Here is a 14,769-nt window from a genome sequence, read left to right on the forward strand (position 1 = left end):
TTGTCTGCTACAGGTTTAGTCCTTGATTTTTGTTTGTTTGTTTGTTTAAAAACTCTTTGGGCAAGCTCAAAGTAAAGCTGAACAGTAAGAAACAAGTCATTTTTGAGGGGATACCTTGGGTAAAGAATTTGTGTATACCAGACTATATAAACTAAGGATGAAGGAGAGAATCATCAGCAGTGAGATCTTCTAGCTGGGGAAAGCCACCAACTGAAAGAGAAGCTGTAGCCAGGAAAAAAAACCGGGGATTATTCACTGAATTCAATGTTCCTCAGCAACAAATGCCAGAAATCAAATTCTAATATGAAATTATTTTTGGGAAGCCTCTTGACATCAATGCAAGAAGAGAGGCTGAAAAAGGTAAAGAAGTTCCTTATCTTATGCTTCTGAGTCACTTCTGAATATTATTTTGTTTCCCAGAGTTTAAACAATGTTTCCGCTCCCTTTACCCAGGTAACAGACCCGGCATATTTCCATCAAGCTCATCTTCCTTACAGGTAATCCTCATTTTACAATTACGATTAAATAACTACTGTTATTTCTCTCTTTAAAACACAGACAGAATTTCATCGATCTCCACATAAAATTTAGCCATAATAAAGGGTAAGGATATGCTGCCAATGGGCAGTCCAGTCACAGATATTTGGGGAAATGGAGTAAGAAAATACTTTATTCGGTGAACTGACAAGACCAAGTCATAAGCTGCATTTTCCTCCAGAATCAGAAGATATGAAAAATTTATTTTATTAATTTATTTGTCAAGCAAGGAATAAGCATAAAAATGATTTTTAACACATGAAATGGATACAAATAAAAAGGAACATTAGGACAGGGGTGGTAGGCATATTGGTGCGCTTATGCACGCCCCCTACAGACCTCTTAGGATAGTAGTACAGTCTAAGGTTAAAGTTTTTGGGTTTTTGGGGGAAGAAACTACAGAGTCAGGTAGAGTATTCCAGACATTGACAACTGTGTTGCTGAAGTCGTATTTGCTACAATCAAATTTGGTGAGGTTTACCTTGATTTTATATCTATTGTGTGCTCTTGTACTGTTGTGGCTGAAGCTAAAGTATGGGTAGGACATTGCAATAGATAATTTTATGTACTATGCTTAGGTCGGGCCAAAGGTGGCATAGGTCTAGGTTGTCTAAGCCTAAAATTTCAAGACTGGTAGCATAAGGTATTCTGTTGTGAGTAGAGGAGTGGAGGACTCTTCTTGTGAAATATTTCTGGGCAATTCAGTCACAGATGTTGGGGAAATGGTTTAAGAAAAGTCTACTTAGTGATGGATGGGTGGATAGTTGGATGTATAGATGGATGGAGGAAGGAAGGAAGGGATTTTCAATATCATTGCATTAACAAAATCTCATAGAGGAGACAAAATAATTGAAAAGAATGTTTAAAAGGTGTTTAAACAGAATGTTTAAAACAGATCAAAAGGTCTTTGATCTGTGATCAGTTGATTCAGAAATCTATAGCATTTATTTAAGAAAATGGAAAGGTGTCAAGCTTCCACATAATATGCCCCCTGAAGTAAAATCCAAGACATCCATCTTTTCTTTAAAGTCTGTTTATTAGGAATGTATCAAATTGGCAAGAACTTGGTGTAATTGCGATTCTGGTCAGATTCCGGAATTACACCCAGTAAAAAGCAAAAGTTGAAACTTCCCCCCAGAATCACAATCTGTAATCAATCTCCAATCAAAATCCATCAGTCTTGTGACTCCAAACTCCACCTTTCTCCAGGCATCTCCTCTGTTCCCACGGAAAAAATGCCACCTAGACATAATGTTCCCCCTAGAGATACTATACCCGCTTGTCAACAGCTAGAGAGTGGCGAGCCTGAAATACCATTCAATTCCTTTGCAAAAAGCCTAAAGGAAGCTACAAAGAGAATAGACAAAGCTAGAATAAAATATGACTACACATATGTCATCTTCAGGGTTGACAAAAGGATTCTAATTTTCCAGAGGGGTGTATCTGTTAATTTAAACAAATCTTGCAGTTAATTACAGTGGAACTATGTTCTCATTGTTTTATATGGGATTTATTTTATTTAATTTTTTTTACAAAAATAATCATGCCTATGGCCAAATTGTCTGCGTATTGGATTGTCAGCAGCATTTAGCAGGGATTATCCACCTTTCCACTCTTGCAATCCCATAGTGAAAAACAGTGGTACAAGAGTACAAAGAACAAAGATCATTCAAATTATTTTGAGATTTGTTTCAAAGGAACAGTTACCTCAAAAACTTTTCTGTGAGACTATTTTGTTCTGGATTGAAAACACATTTTATGCACATTCCTCATCTCCTTTTAGTGGCCCCCTAATCCCTTGTGGGGTGGAGTCTAGGCAACTGAACAAAGCTGAGTGTTTACTGACCGGATGCCCTTTCTGTCACCAATGCGGAGTTATATTCAACAGAATATACATGCCCAGAAAGAGAAATATCTGCCCCTACCTAGGATCAAACTCATAGCCTCTTGATTGTGAGGCAAGAACTTCACCTCTAGGCCACCACACCACTTACCTACCTTAATGCCCTGATAACATCATATTTAAAACAGAAATCTGTATGGTTAGGGATCAGTTGCAACACAGAAATATTTTTAGTTGCACTTTCCGCTGCTATTTATTTCTGAATATAAAAGACTCATCATGCTTAAGCCAAAAATGTATTTATTTCCATATTATATACAATGTATACTGTACACCTCTGTCATATTCCATATACCTGTATATGCTTAAAGGCTCATTGAAGAATTGTCCAGTGTTTCTTTTCCCCCAGAACATTTCCTAACCCAGGAATATTGTACTGAGATATGGCAATTAGAATTGCTCTTTCCCAACTCTAGAAATTAGCTACAGATTTTCAAATGGTGGTATAAAAGAGTGACCTACAAGATGACAGAACCTAACAACAAGTTTATTGTAAAACCATTTTGAAGATGTTTTCTTACTTTCCTCACAAAAAATGGACTTCAATCAATTATAATGAAATTGCAGATTGTCTTCTGTTAGTCCGGACCTAGCCATTGCTTTTAGGGAGGTGTTTTGATTGTTACCTGAACAAAATGACATATTTTAATATTTATTCTTCGGCCAAATTCATAATTCTCCCAAGAAAAATGATGCTGCCCGTTGACTTAGCTATACTTATCATCAGGAAAGGTCTGTCAAATGTGATAAAAAGTGAAGGTTTGATTATAGCAGAACGTAGCATAAATTGTATGACAGTGACAGCTGCTGCTTCTGTACCACTCTCATGAACATTCAGCATAGTTTTATGAATGGCCTGTAGGAAAAAAAACAGTTTTAACCAATAAAAGCTTTACCTTACATTAGTCATAGATGGATATTGTAATAATCTTTGTCTGAGGATTTTTCCCCATGAAAGATCCTTGAAGTAACTGTTCTGTTTGACACAGTATTAAGGCATGTGTATTAAGGCATCTCATGTTGTATATCCAAAACTAAAAAAATTTTTGGGGGGGAAATGTATATGGTAGGTTAGAATATATCTGGTGAAAGAAATTAGCAGGGCCAATGCTTTGGCATCTTGGAAAGTCACCACATCCAATTTATATGGGGAGTTTTGGGGAAGAGTGGGATATGTGTAATTGTACATATGCACATGACACAAACATATCAGAGGTGGAATTCAGCAGGTTCTGACCAGTTCTGGAGAACCGGTAGTGGAAATTTTGAGTAGTTCAGAGAACCGGCAAATACCACTGCTGACTGGAGATTTTACAGTATCCTTCCCCTGCCACACCCAGCAAGCCATGCCCACAGAACTGGTAGTAAAAAAAATTTGAATCCCACCACTGATATGCATTAATAGTTATTTTGATGACTTTATTATGTTGGAAGCTGTTAAATAGGGCTTTTGTGTTCATGTTCATGAGTTGAAGAGGATCTGTGTCAATTAGGGAAAAGACTTTGATTTTTTTAAAATTTGTGCATCTTTTAATTGATAGAAAAATGGGATAAAGCAGTCCCACAACCTGAACCCATGGAACCATGGGCTTAACAGGTGACAACCATTCAAAGTCTGGGAGCCAGTGCAGCTTGTGGAGCAGAAGTGTAACATGGGTGTATCAAGACATACCTCTAACTGCCCGTGCCACTACATTATGGGCCAGTTATAGCTTTCAGATAATCTTCAACTGGTGTTCCCGAAAAGTTATGGGCAACACTCCCCCCGCATCCAATTATGGCTGCCACCTGTTTTGTTTGAAAGAGACATGAGTCTAGAAGGACCTCTGGATTGTGAAAATTCTGTTTCAGATAGTGTGCCTCCATCTCTAGAACCAAAGATGCAAAAGCACTGGATCCAGTGGGCCTTGAGAAATGCACTATTAGAGATGGAGTTGAGTATCATTAGCACACGAGAGCAATTTGGTGTAGTGCTTAAGGCATCAAACACTATTCAATTTAAATAGAAATACTTGGATGTTTAATTTGCTCTGCAAATTATGCTATTGTTAGTATATGAATCAGAATGCAATTCTCCTTCCATTTTAACACAACTCTCTCTCTCTCTCTATGTGTATAGATAGATAGATGTAGATAGATAGATAGATAGATAGATAGATAGATAGATAGATAGATAGATAGATAGAGATAGATAGTGTTGTGAATCAATAAAAGTTACTAGCATAAATGCAAATCAGGGTTTGGGAACCTGCATACCTGATTGGCCCTTATACAACAACTAGGGATTGGTCCATAAGTAGTCCCTGATTGGCCACTATTTGGACACTTCTCATTGGTTATAAGTTTGAACTTATTGCACATGTCATTGGTTAACAAGGTAGCAGATAACCCTATAAAAGGGTTGCTGTTGCCCATAGCCTTGCTCTGTTCTATTCTATTTACAATTATTAAAGAGTTGAAGTCACTGGTCAGATGTCTGGTCTCCATTATTTCCCAAACCTAACAGATAGATAGATAGATAGATAGATAGATAGATAGATAGATAGATAGATAGATAGATAGGCAGACAGACAATCAAAGAAAAGAAGCAGCAGCAACGAAGTGGAAGCCTGTCTCAAGCGTTCTTCATATTTGTTTATATGGAGGCTAGAACTAAGCTTTCAATTTTTTTTTTAAAGTATTTGATTTGAAGAAAAGGGCAATACCGCCAGCTACCAACCTCACTCCAATACGTACTTTTGAAACCTTCAGATTGCGTTCTCCCGTGATTCCAGATAAGTCACTAGTGTTGTTAAAGATAGCTGTCACTCCCATTCTTTGTAACAAGTCTTTGACGTTGTAAGATGTAGAAATGGTAAACTTAGGAAAGTGCAGATTTATATTTCTGGTTAACCAAAACAAAGAAAACAATCCAAATATTATATTTTCAGTTTTGTGACCGTAGTTCCATTAAATTGTATTGCATTCAAAGTTTAAAAGCTTTGTGTATATGTGTGTGTGTGTTTGTGTGTGTGTGTGTTTGTATATATATATGTATATGAATTTATTATTTATTTTTATTTATCTTACTTAAGAAAAAAAATACTTAAGAAGAAACAATTTGTTGGGGAAAGCTCTACGGGAAAGAGGTCACTTTTTCTTTATAGATTAAAAACTAATTAAGTAAGAACACTCAGTCAGGGGAATCACATGGACACACTGAACCAGTTCCAGTTTCTTTATTCAGATAGGTTTGCAGGCAGAGATGCCATGCAGAGAGATAGCTGTTATGTCCTTATATTCTCTCTCTCCCTCTCTCCCTCTCCTTCTCTCTCTACATGAATACTGTCATCACAATTGTTGGTCAACAATCAGGAATACCATCTTTACAAATTCCATAGTCATATCTCATTTAGGTGTAAACATTTTTTAATTAAAATTATTTGGTGCTTACCCATGTACGTAGTCCTTGGCTTACAATCAAAAGTGAGCCCAAACTTTCTGTTGCTAAGTGAGACATTTGTTAAGTAGATTTTGCCCCAATTTACAATCTTTCTTGTCACAATTGTTAAGTGCAGTTGGTAAGTAAGCACAATTGTTAAGTGAATCCCTGTGGTTGTTAAATTAGTAATCCAGATGAAAAGTGAATCTGTCTTCCCCATTGACTTTGCTTGTCAGAAGGTCACAAGAGGTGATCACATGATCCCCGGAGACTGCAACCATCATAAATAGGAGTCAGTTGTCAGGCATCTGAATTTTGATCACATGACCATGGGGATGCCACAGTGGTTGTAAGTGTGAAAAATGATCATAAGTCACTTTTGTCAGTGCCATTGTAACTTTGAATGGTCACTAAATGAACCTCTGTAAGTTGAGGACTATCTGTATGTAGTGTCATATCTAGATTTTAGATAATTAGAAGTAATCACAGAAATATTTTTTTGCTTAATATAGACTTGATAATTTGTTAGAAATAACTCTTGAAGGATTTGCGGCCAATATTGCATATAATGTTTGTACAATATAAAAGTGATTTATTTTATAACAAATTAATGAGCCGAGGTGGTACAGTGGTTAGAGTGCAGTACTGCAGGCTACTTCATCTGACTGCTAGCTGCAGTTCAGCATATCGAATCTCACCAGGCTCAAGGTTGACTCAGCCTTCCATCCTTCCGAGGTGGGTAAAATGAGGACCCAGATTGTTGGGGGCAATATGTTGACTCTATAAACCGCTTAAAGAAGGCTGTAAAAGCACTATAAAGCAGTATATAGGTCTAAGTGCTATTGTTAATTCAAGACATAAAAATTTAGAAGAAAGGGGATTGTAACAATGTTGAGAAAAGACTTACTTATGCGTCAAGGAGGTTGTCCATTTATACAGGGTTTCTGTCACCAAAGCTGCCTCCACGTGTTCTAACTTCCCTTCATCCGGTAGAATAAACAATGCCGTAATATCTCCTTTATAAGGAATTTCTACCACCCAGCAAGAAAGATCTTGATCACGGAAAATGTTATAGTAGTCCGTGTGTCTCATAAAATCAATCTCCACTGTTGTGTTTGCATCTACATAGAAGTCTTTTTTTCTGGTCAAACGAGTGTCAAAAGGTTTTTCCCAGGAAGCTTGAAAAAAGAAAAGAAAATCAGGGTAGTGATTGTGGAATGGGGGGGACAGAGGGACATAGATTAGATAGGGGATAATCTGAGTAATTCATTCCCCTCAAAGTAGGAATTAATTACTCACTAATATTTCTTCTTTTTCACTCAACCAGAATAGAAGGGCTGAAACTGTGCGCTTTAGTAAGATCAATGCTTTGATCATCTTCTCTGATAGGCAGGAATTTTTCCAAAGCATTCAGGATTTCCTGAGATTTGTTGAATCTCTGATTGCGGAAATTTCTGATCATGTCATGCAACCAAATGTTTCCAGGAAATGAACTGATCAAAACATAAAAGGTTTTCTCTAATACTGGGTTGAACATTAATTAATCAATATTCTCCACATTAGCATAGTGATGTGTATGTGATAGTGAAAGTGCAATTTATTACTGAGGAAACATGCAGAACTAAGATGGCAGATCTAAGGTTTTTTTTCCCTCAGCAATCCTTGGAAACCTCCCTTAAAATTATAAAGCAGAAGTCCTTGTTACTTATTTATTTCTTTATTCAACTTGTACGGCCACATATCTTAAATGCATGATTCTAAGTAAAGGTAAATGTTCCCCTCGCTCATACGTGCTAGTCATTTCCAGTTCTAAGGAGTGGTGCTCATCTCCGTTACAAAGCCGAAGAGCCAGCACTGTCTGAAGACATCTCCATGGTCATGTGGCTGGCATGACTAAATGCTGAAGGCCCACAGAACGCTGTTACCTTCCCACCAAAATGGTCCCTGTTTTTCTACTTGTATTTTTGCATGCTTTCGAACTGCTAGGTTGGGACAATAATTCTGATTTTAGTCAGCTAATAATTAAAAACAAAGTAAATAATAATAGTAATAATCCAAAACTATAGTGATAATAAAATAGCAGCCAGCAACAATACATAACAAACACTTACTGTGGAAGAAATTGCTCCTTTTAACACAACTGTAAAAAAATATTTTTACCATTCCCTTCCTAACTTCTAAAACTTGAAATTTTCCAGCTGCTAGCAGTACAGATATTCCTCATTTAATAAGTGCAGTTGGGACTTGCAACTGCATTGCCAAGTGCTGTGATTGTTATGCAAATCATCACATGTCTATGACAGATTTACAGCTTTACTTCTGCTTTGGTTGTTAACTGAATAACCACAATCATTAGGTGAGATATGTTATTACGACTTGCAATTTTGTTTCCATGTTCTCCATTAATGCACCCCCCCCCCGCAACACAATACAACTCACAGTGAAGACAGAAAATCCCTACCCAGTGAATCCTATTAACAAACAAACAACCCTATTGTGTCGTATGAACTTATTGCATGCTGGCCGGCTCCGCAAGTCACTTGTACTATGTTGTTGTAAAGTTATTTTCCATTCAGGAGTCTGACAGCCCATGATTAAAAACTATTCTTCAGCCTGTTTGCGCAGCTGCCTATGCTTCTATATCTCCTTCTATATCTCCTTCCTGATGGTAAGAAAATAAACAAGTGCTGACCAGGGTGTCAGTCATCCCTGAGGATTTTCCTCACTCTTCTAAGGCAGCGAGCCCTAGCAATGTCGTCTAGTAGTATCAGGGGACAGGCCACAATGTTTTGCACTGTGTTCACCACCCTCTGTAATGTCTTTCTATCCGTGACTGTCAAGCCAGCATACCACACCGTAATGCAGTGAGTGAGGATGCTTTCTATTGTGGACCGGTAAAAGGAGGTCATAAGTTGTTGTTCCACTTTGTTCTTTTGCAAGACCCTGAAGAAATTGAGTCTCTGTTTGGCCTTTCTGGCCACCTAGATCATGTTGATTTTCCAGGTGAGATTTTTGCTGAGGCAGACTCCCAGGAATTTAAAGAAGGAAACTCTTTCCACACAGCCCTCATCGATGTAAAGTGGGGCAGGTTCCTCTCTCTTCTTCTGGAAGTCTAACACCATCCCCTTTGAATTGCTGATGTTCAGGTGCAGGTTGTTTTCTAAGCACCAGGTGGGTAATTTTTGAACCTCCCCCCTGTACCCTGTTTTGTCTCCACCAAATTTCCTGACAGTTTAGAACAATTAATCAGTGGAACCACTTGCCTCCAGAAGTTGCAAATGTTCTAACATTGGAAGTTTTAAAGAAGAGATTGGATAACCATTTGTCTGAAATGGTTTAGGGTTTCCTGCCTAAGCAGGGGGTTGGACTTGAAGACCTCCAAGGTCCCTTCCAACTCTTCTCTTCTCTTCTACTACCTAATATTCAAAGATATATAAGTTTTGAAGTTTAAAGGGTATAGTGAGTAGATCAGGCAAGGTGCAGAAAGCAGCTGGGGTGCGAGGGCAGGGTGGGCAAGCAAAAACGTGAGATATATAGGACGGGATAGTGTTTGCGTGGATGGGCAGGCCCAACCAGTGGTCGTAACTACCGGTACAGATGAGCTGGTCCGAACCACCAGCAGCGCACCACTGGTGTGGCCTGTGCATGACACATCCGGCCCGTGGGCTGCCAGTTTGACACTCCTGAATGATAGACAGACAGACAGAGATAGATAGATCAGAAAATGTTCAGGAAAAGGAAAAGAATATTCTTTTCTCCACCCAGATACTTGAATTTCATTCTTATATTTCTATAAAATGCTCAGTACAAGACTGGCAGCCTTTTAGTAGTATATAATCAAGAAGAAGAAGGCTTCCCCATTCCTGTAGCATGTGTTCTCTTACAGGATGACTGGAAAGATATAAAAGAAAGGTGGATCCATTTATAAACAACTGTTCTTCTACCTACCTTTGAAGAAGATGTAATTCACAAGGACCATCACAGTATCTGGGTCTAAATGTTCAATGGCATGAGGTATTTTCCCATGAGTTTTGTTTCCCACATAGTCATTGATCTGCTTTTTAACCAGTCTGGGAACACTGAAATTGGTAGAGAATCCCTCAGCTTCATAAAACATTTTGGCATCTTCCAAAAATTTAGCCAATAATTTCAAGGATTTTTCAATGAACAGGGCATTGCCTATGTTCAGCCGGGCTTTACTGCTTGGATGGCTAAGTCCATTGATAAGATGTTGGAATCCTTCATGTATCTTTCTCTCTTCAATGTCTGAGAGGTTAAAAGCAAGTGTTTTGTGAATCTGATTCTTAGTTTCTGATATGGCACCTAATGTCAATAGTGCAAAAGCTGTTGAGATGCTGAAGGGAGAGAAGAAAATATTTTTGCCAGTTGCATCTGAAGCAATTTCTTTGTAGAATCTGAATGCAAATTCAGAATTACTGGAAACTATCTTATGATAGTTTAGGTACTTCTGCCCTTCTTCTGCCAAAGGAAGTTCGTGATGTTTGTGTGGATTTTTATCTTTATGGACGTGGTCGTGATCAGGATATTCTGGGAATTGATGGCAACATACTTGAAGACTAATCAGTAACAAGAAATTGATGATGGACTTCATTGTACATCTTCTGCTAGTAGTCCCTATAGAAGATATTAGAGGAACAATCCAGAAATACATAGGAATTATGTAAGAATGGTAGAATATGCCCTATAGCTATATATTTACATAGCACAATTAATTTAGCTTACCTGAAAGTAGTATAAGAAGGAATTTTAGAAGTTAATTTCACAAATTTACATATATATACATATATACATGTACACACACACACACACACACACACACACACACACACACACACACATACACACATTCTACAATGGTGCTTTCAGCATTTTAATAGCAGTGGTTCCAAAAACAAAACAAAAAACTACATTGTTCTAAATATTTGTAAAATAATTACACATTTTATCATTTTCTCTAAAACAATAATATACATTTTTGACCAGATATTTGGGTTTTTATAACAGTCTGAAATCCTAAAGGCTCATTTTATATTTATTTTGTTGTTTATGAGGATTCTAATCCTCATCTTTCAGGCAACTTTAATGCTGACTATTTCCATTTCTTCAGGCTACTAGCAAATTATTCTCCAGTACTCTAACCCTTCCCCCCCCCCCCAAATATAGCATGTCTACTAAAAAAAAGTCTACAAAATTACTAGGAAGTTCTGCTTTTTCTCTTATAATAGAGGGGGAAAAAGTCTGTGATTAGCTTGCTATTAATTTAAGCACTCAGTCTGAAAAACTCTTTTGGTTTGTCAGAAGCCAGCATTAAATCTTCATTCAGGAAGTCTGCACTGATAGCCTATCTTTCTGTGTAGGAGAAGATTGAATAGCTCTGGCTCAAGATTGAATAGTGCTGCATTGGTATCAGGTTCTCCCAAACTCACATTTTGGGGAGATTTCTCACTTTCTTTTGGGTAAGAAGTAGAGTAGGTGACATGAGCGTCATGTAACTGTGCTTTTCTGAGGTAATACAATGGAATTTTGTCTGCATTCTGAATCACACGAGAAGATATATCTCATTCTGATTAACATTGTTTACATGCATTTTCACTCATGGAATGTGATGGCCTCTTTTTCCTTTTCTTGAGACTTGATGACCTATTCCTAACTGCTATACTGGATATATACAACCTTCTGAAATATATTTTAAGGCCATATATGCGGCTGCAGGAAGGAGAGGGAGTACATTTGTCCTCCATCCTGTAAACAGAAATCATTATTCCGGAAGGGAGGTTAATTAGATGTTACCCAGGGTTTCTAATCCACAGCAGGAAGCAGAGATCTTGCCAGAAGCATTAATAAACTAAGATACAGGAAAATTGCATATGATACTTACAATTCTCCAAAAGTATTTTATGGCACTCTGCTGAATTACAAACATCATTGAAATTTATATACAACTCTGGGAGTTAGTATTCATTGTTAATCATTAAACAAAGTAAATAGGGATTAGCAAAGGGAGCCTGAGTGCAAAATGTGATGCAATCTATTTGTAGCTTAGCTGACCTTTGCAAAATATTATCACCAACCAATAAGAGGCTAGGAATTAAGTACGGTAAATTGATGGGAATAGTTCCCAGTCTCAGTAATATCAAAACTATTCACTCCATGTTGTTTCATTTTATTCTTTATAAACTAATGAAATGTTGGAAAATAGTTTTATAAAGGGACCCAGGCAATGGTGGGATTCATTTTTTTTTACTACTGGTTCTCTTAGTACCGGTGGCTTGGTGGGCATGGTGTGGTTTGGTGGGCATGGCAGGGGAAGGATACTGCAAAATCCCATTCCTTCCCCACCCCACTAACCTGATTTCCAGCTCAGTTCTCCTGTGCAGGGCAACAAAAGAAGACCCAGCTGATCAGCTGGGACAGGAGGCAGAGAATAGATGGGGATAGGGCCAGTCAGAGGTGTTATTTGCCAATTCTCTGAACTACTCCAAATTTCCACTACCGGTTCTCCAGAACTAGTCAGAACCTGCTGAATACCACCTCTGGACCCAGAACTCTGTCCATCAGCAAGAGAGCTCTCCAAAACTAGAGTTATGATGACCCAGGGTGGGATACAAAATAAACACAGTCACAAAAAACAGGTAAAGCCCCTTTTATTCCTTCACTTTGCTTCCAAGCTCCAAATATCCTTGACTGGAGACAAAAAACTCCCACATGGGCAATTACAAGAAGGAGGAAATGCTGTTTAAACTAAAATGCCTATAAATTATAAAGAGTAAAAAACAACACAAACCAGGCAAGATAAGGGCTTGAAGACGTCCACAGATATCAGAACACACACTGGGAAGGACGCCAAACTCAGAGAGGAACAATAAACTAGAGATATTTCCACGCTTTATTTCCAGCACTCGCCCATACGCATGTCCGTCCTCTTATCCAGTTGTCATAGCTGCAGCCCATGAAGAGGATCAAGGCCCTCTCCTCCCCAGTAGACCACACCTCTCCCTTATCCTCTCCTCCGTGGGTGCCCTAGGATGGAGAGGGGATGGGCCTGGGTCCTCCTCTGACTTCCCAGACGGCCTCTGCCCTTCCCCAGCCTCCTCCACAACCTCCAGAGCCACACTTCCACTCCCCGTCAGCTGTTCCTCCTCTCCCTCAGTCAGTTTCCACCAGGGCCATGACAAGACTTGTTCTCTTCTGAAAGGCTCTACATTTCAAATTGTTTATAAAAATCAGATTCTGCTGTTTGCAATTTTTGACATATGTTATTCATTTTATCTTCTGAAGTCTTTGTTCCATAATATGCAGTGATTACATCTAGTCATAATACTACTGAAATGAGCTGATAAGATGCTGGTTTAATTCACTTCATTAATCCCAACAATCCAAATTTATTTACTTGCTTTATCAAAGTCAGAGAGCAAAAAAAAAAAACTATTTTCATTGCTTCCTTCTGTTACATCCAAATCACAGATGTCAGGTGGCAGAGGCTGGTAAAAGAAAGATCAAGTTAAAAATGGGTTAAACCAGGTGAGGCTGTGGAAGAAAGCATTCTAGGGAAAAAAGTATTAAAGAAGCAGCTGGCCAACAGGTTGGAACGTTGCCAGTGGTTCCACTATTATCCTCCTTTTTCTTCCTTCCCCTCACTTTAAAATGAACTTTTTTAAGGAGTTAAAAGAATGCCAGAATGCCCTGCTCTGCACGATTTCCCTGATTTGTTACTCTTTCCAGCCCAACAGAATGTTATAAAAAGCTATGTGAGGAACCTTAGGACTTAGTCCATCCAACCATCCACAAAGCATTATACTCCACAAAGAGTTAAATCTGGTTTGATGGGAGGAACTAGGAGAAAAATGAGTTTGAAAATGGGCAAGATCCAAATCCACAGACTACAGAGAAAAAGAATTCCTGCCAAATTCTCCAAGTGCAAAGGAAAATGGGCGGCACCTTGGAATGCTGCCAATTGCTCCATTCTAAGACCACCTCTTTTGGGGTCACATGACCCAGGAGCTGTTTCTCAGTACATGCTTCTATGCTTAACCAATAGAAGAGGAGGCTCCAAACCCATTTATATAAAAAAGTGATACCATTCTGATTAGATTGTCTCTGTCATTATTATAAGGCAGAACATAAAGAAGGTTATAAAAGATGGAGCTACAGGAAGCTAGATGGTTTAGCAAGATGGCTTGTATTTGTAATAATCCAGCTACTTTAAGCCAGCAACAGGGAAGGGGGTAGCTGGAATTCGAAGTAACCAATGAAATGCTGACAAGTCATATTTCTGTGGTTTAGTACTTCTGAAATGTATAAATGTGGTGTCAAATCTATAGAAAGGCATTCAGATGTGCTCTGGCTAAAATGCTCTGAACCTTTGCGCAAATAAAACTTATTTTTGGATTCCAAGGTCTGAGTCTGTCATTTCCTGCAACATTTACACATACCAGATTGGCTCCAATCCTATTAGCCTTTCATAAGGTCTTAACAGGTACAGCTGTGCCCCTGTGGCTGGGGATCTGAATGTACAGTGGAGGAGCCTATAAAGTGGTTGTTAGATTACTTCAGACTTCTGTTGTGGGTTTTATCACTTTTTGTATGGTTTTATGTATATTTTAAAATATGTTTTAAGATTGTAGTTACTCTGTAGTTTTTAATAGTTTAAAGTGGCCCAGTCATGCAGTTGTGGCTATATTGAATAAATGAATGAATGAATGAGTTAATTAATTAACTCAAAGGAATGGCTTGCCTTCAGAAGTTGTGGGTGCCCCATCACTGGAGGCTTTTTTTATATATATATATATTTTATTTTAAGACAAACATACACAGACAATACATAAAAATATATAAAACCATCTTCCATTTTGTACATACGGTGTGTCAGTTGATTTAGAATCTTTTG

The 14,769-nt window shown here is 38.2% G+C and overlaps 1 protein-coding gene across 1 annotated transcript; it reads right to left on the reverse strand.

Annotated features, from left to right (window-relative positions):
- Positions 1–2,663: 2,663 nt before the first annotated feature.
- Positions 2,664–10,529, reverse strand: LOC113419808 (alpha-1-antitrypsin-like). Its single transcript, XM_026679376.2, has 4 exons — positions 9,810–10,529; positions 6,769–7,039; positions 5,177–5,324; positions 2,664–3,296 (listed from the first exon to the last, which is right to left on the reverse strand). The coding sequence occupies exons 1-4, from the start codon at positions 10,471–10,473 to the stop codon at positions 3,093–3,095; spliced, it is 1,287 nt and encodes a 428-aa protein (XP_026535161.2). The 5' UTR covers positions 10,474–10,529; the 3' UTR covers positions 2,664–3,092.
- Positions 10,530–14,769: the final 4,240 nt, after the last annotated feature.

The sequence above is a fragment of the Notechis scutatus genome, chromosome 1, assembly GCF_049901735.1.
Source record: "Notechis scutatus isolate UNSWTSFEM ecotype Mainland chromosome 1, rNotScu1.2, whole genome shotgun sequence".
NCBI classification, from domain to species: domain Eukaryota; kingdom Metazoa; phylum Chordata; class Lepidosauria; order Squamata; family Elapidae; genus Notechis; species Notechis scutatus.